This window comes from Nanorana parkeri, unplaced genomic scaffold, assembly GCF_000935625.1.
Source record: "Nanorana parkeri isolate BGI_ZX_2015 unplaced genomic scaffold, ASM93562v1 scaffold329, whole genome shotgun sequence".
In the NCBI taxonomy this organism is placed as follows: Eukaryota; Metazoa; Chordata; class Amphibia; order Anura; family Dicroglossidae; genus Nanorana; species Nanorana parkeri.
Window position 1 is genome coordinate 138,991 of NW_017306597.1, and position 11,146 is coordinate 150,136.

Here is an 11,146-nt window from a genome sequence, read left to right on the forward strand (position 1 = left end):
CTGTCATTCTAATTCCTCTATGTTTCCTCCTAAACCTTTGTGTACTTTCCAAAATGTTGACGCCTCAAGTATTATCCACATAAAAGTCCTAAAAGGTCAAACATGCATGCTGAAAACGGATATTTTATTTTTGCATGGATTTATAGGCTCTCCCACTAGTGCCTTATGTCACTTTAAAAGTCTGGTGGGGAGACCAACGCACCTAACCTTCCATTTTATCTGCTTGCCACAGCCATTGCAAGGGATTGCTGGTGAATTATTCTTCAGAGCTAAACTCCGAACAAACAGCTAACTATATAATTCAAATACACTGCTTGGCCAAAAAAAAAAGTCACCAGCTGTATTTAGCTAAGAAAATAGGTCAGGGCCTTCCACTGGATAACAGGTCTAGGTTCAGTAACATTATGTGCCCAAAAAATTAGGTCAGCTGTCTACCTGAATATACTGAATGACCAGGTTTTTCCATCAATGGATTTTTTTCTTCCCTGATGGCACAGGCATATCCCAAGATGACAATGCCAGGATTCATCAGGCTCAAATTGTGAAAGAGTAATTCAGGAAGCATGAGACATAATTTTCACACATGGATTGAACACCACAGAGTCTAGACCAGGGGTCAGCAACCTGCGGCTCCGGAGCCGCATGTGGCTCTTTCATCCCTCTGCTGCAGCTCCCTGTCCTGGTGTTCAGTCCTGAAACAGCTGTTTGGTCCTGAAATGTCACTTCTATCCGACTTTGTGAGTGGAGTGGAATGTGAGATCGCACTCACAGAGTCGGATAGAAGTGACATTTCAGGACCGAACAGCTGTTCCAGGGCAGATCGGTTCTCCTGCACATACGGTTTGCGATGCCGATCTGCCCTGGAACAGCTGAGAAAACGTTGGAATGCTTGACCTATTGGCAATCACTCATTCGGCCGCCGAAAAACTGGGCGGGATTACATTGAAATGTGTGCCTGCGTCACCGGTCACAAATTGTAACGTAGTCACAAACTTTGATAGAACACCCGCATCATGAGTATTAGCTGTACCAGGGGCAGCATCGGGCAATACAAGATTATGGGGCCCCCTTGTGCTCCGCCCATATACAAGTCCCTCCCACACGCCCCACCTGTATAGACATTCTTGTGTCACAGAAATTTTTTCTCCACATTATTTTTCAAATAGTTGGCCAATTCACTAAGATGAATTGCCGGGGAACTGGCTGTCCATGAAGTGCAGATAGCAGAGAGGTAGCGGCAAGGGGACGGTCAGTGACAGGCCCCCTGATGGCCGCGGGCCCTCGGTCCGTGCCCGACTGCCCGAATGGTCAATCCGCCCCTGGGCGGCATGGCAGAGGTGACACGGGAGGGCATGGAGGAGGCCAGGCCCCAGCAGCAGCAGTTAAGAGGAGTTGGGAGGAGGTACAGGAAAAGGGACCCTGGCAACCAGCTCAGCCCAGCCTATGGTGTGCTCAGCAGGTGGGCTCTGAAGGGTCTCAGGTAAGTCCAGAGCGTTACTAAGCCCACGTATACCTATATAAATGATATACAAAGCATAAAGGTAAAAAAAGATATATGCCGTGTTATCTTCATTTTAGATGTCAAAAGGGTTTTGTGGCTCCCGGTGTTTTCTTTTCTGTGGGATACGGGTCCAAATGGCTCTTTGAGTGTTTAAGGTTGCTGACCCCTGGTCTAGACCCTAACCCCATTGAGAATCTCTGGGATGTGCTAAAGAAGACTTTATGCAGGGGTCGACTCTCCCATCATCACTACAAGATCTTGGTGAAAAATGAATGCAACATAATGTTGCGACATTGCACAAGCTTATTGAAACAATGCCACAGTGACTGAGTGCCGTAATCAAAGCTAAAGGTGGTGCAGTGTTTGAATTTTGTTTTGGCCACAAAGTATACAGTACATGTCAACTGTGCCAAAGCATTTATAATTCTGTCCAGTCAGTCTGTGTTCTCTCCTTTGGCCTGTATGTTCTCAATGTTAGGCCTGGTTCCCACCTAGAAGTTTTTGAGCAGTAGGAAAATCACTTTTAAACACCCAACACAAGAAATCCCATGATTTTTAATGGCCCCTGTTCACACCTTTTCGTGCGCATTTTTACACAGTTTCGTCCATTTACCGCAATGTTTCTTAAGCTGCCAGTCAAGGCGTGCGTCTTCGTGTATGCGTGTTTTCATAAACATAACACACATAACAATTTTGTATCATTTATTTCAGATTCAATAGGAATTCCACGTGTAATTACTGTTTTTTTCCTATTCAATTGAAAGAACGGTTGAAATCTCATTCAAAACTCCCATCTTTTTTAATAAATCTCCATTCCATTAATTTTTGTGTGCAGGCCATAAAAAAAGTGAAAAAAAATAATCAGTTTATCCACACCGTCTATACACCAGTTGTAAAATGTAATTACATCTAAACGTTTTGTTAACTCTCACTTCCTTTGCTCTTAAATCTGTTAAAAATGAAAAGTCAAATATATAATTTTGCTTTTCCTAAATATGAATGGAATAATAAAAACAATCAGAACAACCAGCACAAATTTGGCTGTGCAGTGTATTACAGAACGCTAAAACATAGAAACATAGAAGAGTGAGAGTAGAAAAATGCTATGTGGTCCATCAAGTCTGCTTTTTTTTTATAGACCTATGTTTATTCCAAGCAGGTTTCGAGCATCCATTTCTCTCTTGATAAAATAATAAAAACTAAAACACATTCAGGATTTGTTTTTTATATAACTGGATTAAGATTTGTTTTCTAATCTTGCCTGGAATTCAGCTATTATCTCATATATGTCTTGTCCTGACATTATCGCTTACTTTAAAGTGATATGAAGGTGACCTTACAATTGATGTTGCTCCTTGATTTTTAAAAGTTTTTGCAGAATCCTCTGGTCCCCTGAGCATTGGACCTTATATCCTGTTTTATCGTGGCTCATTTCCCTTGCGGGGTTCTATAAAGCCACCCTTGTGGTGTGCAAGTAAGCTCTGTATTTCTCCACAAACACATCGGTAATCAAGCTAAAAGATGGGCAGCTGCTGGAGACTGTGCTCAAACGTGGCAAAAAAGCTCATGTAGTAGTTTACGCAAAATGCGTTCTGCGTTTTTTGTTTTCATGTTTGTGTGTGTTTTCATCTGCACAAACGCACAAGAAACTGTACAAAAATTTAGGCTTTCCGTTCACGGAATGCGCATGTGTGAATGGGGCCTTAGAGTACAAAGGAATCAGCAGGAGATCCCTCAATCAATGCTCGTAAGCATTGATAGAGGGATCTATTCTATTTTCTTTATTCAGCCGGCAGGTTGAATGAAGAAAATAAAAGCGCGTATACCCGACTTAATACTACTTTGCCCCCTCCCATCACAGGTCTTGCAGCGGAGATAAGTTAAAGGAACAGTATTTTACTGTCAATGTTTGGACAGAGCTCAGTCCAACTTTACCTAGACCTGTATGTGGTGGACGCAAGCATGTGGCCATGGCTGGGAGCACCTTATAGAAGAGGCTTCGGGAGACCAATGTAGAAAACAGTAGGTCCCTCTGCACTCCTCACAGCGTTACCAGCCCAAATTAAAATGGTGGTGCTCACAGTAATGATCACGGATGGCGCCGTGCACACAAACAATAGAAAGTGGGAATCCCCAGCACTCAGTGGATAGTATTCAGATAATAAACGTCCACTTAATCGGACTAGTCGTCACACATAGCAAAATACCCATGACGACTGGTCCGATTAAGTGGATGTTTATTATTTCAATACTATCCACTGAGTGCTGGGGATTTCTGGTTTCTATTGCTTCGGGAGACCAGTCACAAAGATGGAGGGAGCCTACTGGAATAAAGAATACTTACATTATTCCTCTACCCCTAGGCCAAGATGAGGACTTAGTCCGTGCTGTCCGTGTGGGGGATGAAAGGGGCTTTTTTTTCCAGCCTGGAGTTCAGTTTTACGCCATGTATCTATTTCATGCTTTCAAGATTTTAGCATTTCTTTCCAGATTCCCTTTATCTACTGTTTGAACATCTTGCTGCTAACTATTCTCTAAATGACAATCTCATTTGTCTTTTTCCCCGAGACACTCTAGACGAACCACTGCCCATTGGCCTGAAGAATGACTTGTCCCAAAGAGGCCAGTTCTTTTTAACGCTCCCATTCCTGTTTCTCACCCTTTAATCACGACACTTCAACACCAGAGGTTTGTACAAAGCTTTTAATGGTTAAAAGAGCTTTTGTGTACTAGCAAAACCATCAAAGTAAAATATAAAAAAAGGTATATTTCCAATTGTCAAATAACATAAACAATTTAAAAATATAGATAATACATATATAGATATATATATAAATGTCTATTTGAATTTCAAATACAAAGACCCGCCAGATAAGATGGCTTTTAAATACGATAAGCTATAGAAAAAATATATATATATACGTGCTTTACAGAAACATTTTATCTTACATATATACAAAAGCAGTGGCTGACATGGCATGTTTAGGCTCGGTTTATCCTGTGGGCTTTATATACCTAATTTGCTGGAAGGTTGCCAGTTATCATGAACAATTGGCTGTAGGCGTTATTTCTACAGAAGTGTTGTGTCTTGTAGACATGGGGAAAATATGGGGTGTTGCTGATATGTTACACCATTTTATGGTTATGAAATCATAAACATGCAGTGCACTTTTTATAAGAAAGGCAAGGGAGACAGGACCACATGTCAGTGCTCTTAAGCGCCATTTATGTCCCTATTCACAGAACAGTTCAGTGGCGGATGCTTGGAGATGGACAAGGAGTTCCCTAGTCAGTCATTATTGCTCCTTTGTCTTTAGTTTTCTTGTGCTCTCTTGGTAATGGAAGTGTATCCTGGTGAACTGCCAGCTATATTAATTAAGCTGTAGTCATGGGCAATGGACTCTTCTTGCTTCTGCCAGCCCTGGCAGGAATGTGAATGAGCCACTTTGGTCCCAGATACCTCAGTCTGTGCTGTAGTAAGAGAGAGAATTAGCTAGTTACATTTTTCTCATGTCTCACTTTGGGGTTTGGTCGACAGTGGAATATTCTGCTTCAGAGACTTTAGAAGAGTCAATTAGCTTGGTAAGCCCAGTCTTTGAAGAGTAACGGAATATGAAGGCCTTCATGATTTCATAGCGGTAGTTCCTGTGGATGAAACTGTACAAGATTGGATTGATGCAACAATGAAGGAGTGAGTAGCACTGTGTGATGTGAAGTCCTGCATACAGGAAGTTATCAAATGCGCAGGTTAATGGCAGGACCTGGACAAAAGTCAAGACATCCAACAATACCATAACATGGTATGGCAACCAACAAATCACAAATACAACAACATAAGAAACAATTAGCCTTCCACTGATTCTTCTTTCTTGGTCTCCTGCTGAAGTTAAGGAGGAGGAGGAAGAGGATGATGACAGAGTCCAAGCCAGCATGCAGTAAAAGACTGCAATAACTGGAAAAGGTATGACAAAACCCAACACAATGGAAAGAATTTCCATTCCCAGCAGCCACTCATTGACAGATTCCTCTGGGTACATGGAGCGGCAGAAGGTCTCATTGGTGTCTGGGGAAGATACTGTTTTTAAATAGTAGGTGTCTGGAAGTGAGACCACAAATGCAATGAGCCAGACAAGTACACAAACCATTCTGCGTAATATCCTCCTTCTGCGTTTACCGACAGCTCCGCGCATCGACACTGATAAGTAGCGATCAACACTCATACATGTGAGAAAGAAAATGCTGCTGTAAAGATTAATGCTAAAGATCAGATGGGTAATCTTGCAAGTCATCTCACCCATTGGCCACTGGTTATGCTGCACTAATGACACTACCCAGACTGGTAGAGTTAGAAGAACACAGAGGTCAGCCACAGCCAAATTAAAAATGTACAGGTGAGTCTCATAGCCGGTAGTCTTGGACTGAATATTGAGCCAAATTACAACAGAATTGGCCAGAAGTCCCATTACAAAGATGAAGATGTAGGCAATGGCAAGAGTATATAATAGAGCGCTCTTGTTTAAAGTAGTGGTGCATGATAAAGACTCCAGGATAATGCAGTCTCCAGAAAGGCAGCTGTTGTTTAGGTCACTGGAGTTGATGCTGTCCGAAAAATCCATAGCGGCGGAGAAATCTGTGTAGTTCATTGCTGCGAAGGGTCAGTAGAACACAGCCTGTACAAAACAAAGCAATACATTAGAGAGGAAAAACATCCAGACTTTATCTAAATAAATACATTTTGAAAATGAGCTGCTATTCCCCAACATAGCCGACACTACAAGCTTCAGCATGTCCTGTCAGTTGAAGGAAGGAACCAGCAGTTATTAAGCTGACGTTTATACAGACATGATTTAGCCTGTCCGTCTTTCTACATAGCTCACTTAATCCTTTTAGAGACAGGTCTCTAACATCCTGGCCACAACAAGTCCCTGACAATAGCATTAAATCCCAGTCACTCAACAACTACAACAGCACATCAAAACAGACAAAACAGGGCAATGACAGGAAAGCAATGCACCAACAACAGAATAACAACCCAGCAAACACAAAAAAAAACATTTAATTCAGTACAAACAGGTGTGTGTGGGTGTCTTTGTGTGTGTATATTTATGTTAATGAATGTGCATCACTAAGTTAGTAAAACACATAACTTGCAAACACAATCATCTATATATAGTATAGCCTGTAGCATAGTTAGAAGATTACAAACCTTTCATAGTATGAAACTAGAGAATTTGCTGTGAGTTGTTTTTTTCACTACATGCAAACAGATGTCATAGTGGCCACACATGAATCATTATGAGTATTTGATTAACAGAGTATTTGATCACACAACAGTGTGATCAAATAAAATTAATTGGTCAGAAATTGAAGACAGGAAACATACCTACAATTAACATAGGTAAGAATTAATATTTTTGACACAGACTTGTCACTCAGCCATTCTGAAAGTGTATCATTTCTGTTTGATCATACACATTTATTGTGTTGTTTTGGGGAAAACTGATTGCAATACCATTTGATTAGGACTACACGACTTGATCAACAGACCTAACAATGCTGTGTGCTTTCGTTGACTGATAATCAATTATTATAAAAAAAATCATATTGATCATAAATTGCAACATGTATGATGGCGATTAGTCATGTCCCAAAAAGACATAAAGCATTATCTAATTCATGGGTAAAGCCATGAAATACATTCCAGGTGCATCAAAACAAAAGGTGCAAAGTCTCACAGTTTGTTTCCTTAAGAAAATAGCCACAGCCTGAGTAGAAAAACCTGTCCCAAGGTGGATTGCTGCAGAGAAGAACTGTGCCAGAATTTCTGTATGAAGCAGCAGGGGTCTCTCTGCAAAGGCCTGTCACTGGAGAGATTTAGCAGACTTCTCCAAAGAGACCACTGCATCCATACAGAGAGCAAGAGTCCTTCTCTGCAGCATGCTGGCGATTGACAGGCCTTTCTAAAGAAAATGTACTGTAAGATTTTGTACATTTATTTTTGCTGCACCTGATTTGTATCAAGTGGATTCAAACTAATAGTTCTGTTGGGTTTAACGCTTTGTGAATTTAACTGAATGAGGGGGTCGTTATAAAGTGATAATAAAATTGGTCACATTACTTTGGCCATGTGGCTGTTCAAAAATTACAACTAGTAGAAGTTTTTGCCTCAGATTGCTGGGACCTTTAGTTGCTCAACAGCTGGAAAGCTAAAGGTGGCCCTGGCTATTATAGCTCATGTTGGATTAAGACATTTGGGTCAACTACTAAGGGTCTTGTACAACATATATTAATGCTGCTGCTTCTAAAACTTCATTGGGCCAATGAGCATCTCTGGTGTCTTCTAGTGAAATGTTCTACCTCGTAACAGAATTAAGAGCTCCTGACACTGCTCTGTATCTGGATACCGGAAATAATAATTATTCAAAACGGTAATGCTCATGCTGAATTAAGCTGTGCATTGTTCATTTAATCTTAACGCTTGCAGACTCAGAAATAACATGTTATTTGTCCTAATTAGTGACCTGCTGTATGTCAAAGCAACTGTTGGAGGGTAGAGGGAACAAATTCAAATTCCATTCAAATTGAGGTCAACATGGTAGTAAATAAACATCAATATATAAATATACGGCACAGATATTGATAAGATAAGAGTAACTTCAACAAGTTTTTACATTTTTGTAATATTAGCTTGATGAGTGCCAGAATTTTATTTCATTGTAGAAGATAACTCACAAAATGAAATAGTTTTTACAGAAATAAGGCCGTGATACATGTGAAAGGATGTAAAAACAGACAGATGAAGTCTCTCAGGGATGCTTACATACACACAACAGGCTCTCTGCTGAGATCAAAGGGTACCAGCAATGTGAAAAGCAGTAACCCTCCAGCACCTCCTGTCCACTCCAGGAATTTACAGTTGCCCCTGCCGGTAGATTGCCAGCTCATTTCTCAGTATGTCAAGCATTTTACAGGAAGCTGTTCTGTGTAAAAAATTATATCAGCCACACAAGGAACTGCTCAGGAATAACCCATGCCTGCTATATATTTCCTATCTCTGGAAACATGAAAGCGAGTTAGCAATAGATGCACACTATGGGGTTGGTTAACCAAGAGTAGAGAATGCCCACTTGGCAAACTGAAGCTGCGTTCAATTTAAATACCCAATCTTGTTCCAGAGTATTAAATGTTGCTAAAGCAATGTCCTTACCCCTCTCATTGCTACACTGGAGTATTCTGCTCTGGTCGACCCAGGGTTGTATGCTTGTGGGGCTAGTGGGATCAAAGGGATTTGTTATGTGCCAGCTCTTGACGCAAGTTTGACCTTTGGCTCTCGATGTTTATTACCATGAGATGATTGTTATGTTCTGTTATTTAGCTTGGATGGGACCTGCTATGTTATGCTATTTGTTTTCATTGTCATTTCATTAATTTGAAACTGTAACTATCCTTAAAAATAAAACATTTTTGAAAGAAAAGGAAAATAAAATTAATCTTGCACACAATTGGAAAAATTAAGGAAGTGAACTTTGCTAAATGAACATCCCGTGTTGCTTTAGTAAATCAGCCCTCTATAAATGTTAGTATATAATTTTCAGGAATGTATGCTCACATAGCGGAGCTGTTTTCTATTTATTTGCAGATAATTTTGAAATCTCATTTTAGCCCAGTAAGCGATTATGACATTTTTTTTGCCATATTAACGGAAATGGACAGCATCAGATTTTTTATGCAAACATGACATGGCAAACATACAGCTGTCTTTGCATTTGAACTATTTCCTAAGATTTTGCTGTCCAATTATGTAAAATAATGCAGAATAAATTGATTTATAAATAAGTGTAATTTGTCTATGTAGCTCACTGAAATTCTAAGGGCCATCAATGAGAAAGTAACCCTACATGTGTGGTAGACATCCCTTCCAAACTTCTACTTTCAAGAGGGGTCACCCGAACAAGCGACTAAATAGTTTACCAGAACTCCATTAGAAATCTATCCTGCACTGGCTATTAAAGAACGGATACACAGTACAGGATATCCACATTAGGTTCATAAGTACAATGCTATAGCTCATAGCTTTTATCATAGCTCATTTCAAGTCTGTATTACTTGAACATGCATCCCCTCCTACATAAGTGACAGGAAATCAGCCTAGAATAACCCAAGATCTGCTTTTCTTTTTACACGTGTCCTTTGATGACTAAATGACCGTTGGACACATGTGCATCAGTTCAGCTCCCTCCCCCTAACAAGAAACACATGTGACAAACACAGCAAGTGCGAGTAAGGAGCGGCTGCCGTACACATATTAATTTGTTAATATCTACGCTGCTCTTATGTGCTTGAGATGTTCAGTCATCACTTAGCCAGCTATGACTTAATACACCTTGCCTCACTGCAACAGTGGTCCCATTTTCTCAGTTAGCCATTGGCAGTCCTGGATCCTGATTAAACACCAGATATTATTATAAACAATAAAATAAGTATTTTTTTGTTTCAAACCAAACACTGATAAGCTCCAAAAAGGGTGACCATAGATGGAAGAAAAATAGGTGGTGAGAATTAAGGTCCATCAGTCAAATCACCAGATCCACCACTGTCCAGAGATAAGGTAACAAATAGAATGAGTCCACTCCCAGTGTAGGGTATATTATATAGAAAACAGACAAGATTATGGATTATTACCGCATGCTGGAAAATCTCTGCATGATGTAATAAGTACTTTCAAAGCTCTGATGTGCTCACCATCAATATTCTGCTCAAAATGGATTGCTATTTGCAACAGCTGCTTGAATCCTTGAATCAGTTTATTGTACTCTAAAGGTGCCCATACACTGCTCGATTCTCGTACGAGAATCGGGCGAAATCCCGCAATCGTACGAGAATCGAGCAGTGTGAACTAAGACGTGCGACCGTTTCTACTGTACGGTTGCACGTCTTTTGTCGAGCCAACATGTTTGAAAACCCGCCGAGAATCGTACGATTCTCAGCGGGTTTCTAGCCTGCTCGCCCGATAGCTGCGGAACGGGCCGGTGTGCGCACGCGCACACTGCCCGTTCTGCATTGCCGTCATCGGAAGCCCGCCCCTCAGCGGGACGGGCTTTCGATGATCGCAAGTACGATCTGCCCGTCCAAGGTGGGCAGATTGTACGGCTTTCAAGAAGCATACGACCATCGCAAGACAAAAGTCTTGCGATGGTCGTAATGTGTATGGGCACCTTAAGGGTGGTCAAAAATGGGTAAAAGACCCTATGGGAACGAAGAACGGGGGAATATCTCAACTTCCCCAAACATGAAAATACCTGCTATGGGTCTTGGGTCTCATAGACATTTATCCCTCTGACAGCACAGTAGAAAAATGAAACAGAAAGGCGGGGAAATAACTATTTTCTTAGAAAAGAACAATTGCTAATTGTCCGCAGAGATTTTCACACCTACTAGAAAATGTTTGCATATAATAATGGCCGTTTCCAAGCCTTACTATTATCTCATGCTGCATGATTGGCAGCTAATGGAGTGCATATGGCTACTACATAAGGATCTACATATCTGACTGTAGATATGTGTATTTGTTCATGTATTTATAGTATTAAATTACTAGATCTATAGAAGGAGTTATTTTAACCTTATTTATTTATTATACACCTG

At 40.7% G+C, this 11,146-nt stretch overlaps 1 protein-coding gene across 2 annotated transcripts in view; it reads right to left on the reverse strand.

Annotated features, from left to right (window-relative positions):
• Nucleotides 1-4,648: 4,648 nt before the first annotated feature.
• Nucleotides 4,649-11,146, reverse strand: part of ACKR3 (atypical chemokine receptor 3) — a 19,012-nt gene continuing 12,514 nt past the window's right edge. For both annotated transcript variants that reach the window (XM_018558287.1, XM_018558286.1), the window contains one exon: nt 4,649-6,171. In XM_018558287.1, the coding sequence (XP_018413789.1) occupies nt 5,017-6,144 (1,128 nt within the window). In that variant the 5' untranslated portion in view covers nt 6,145-6,171 and the 3' untranslated portion in view covers nt 4,649-5,016. The remainder of the gene's footprint in view (nt 6,172-11,146) is intronic.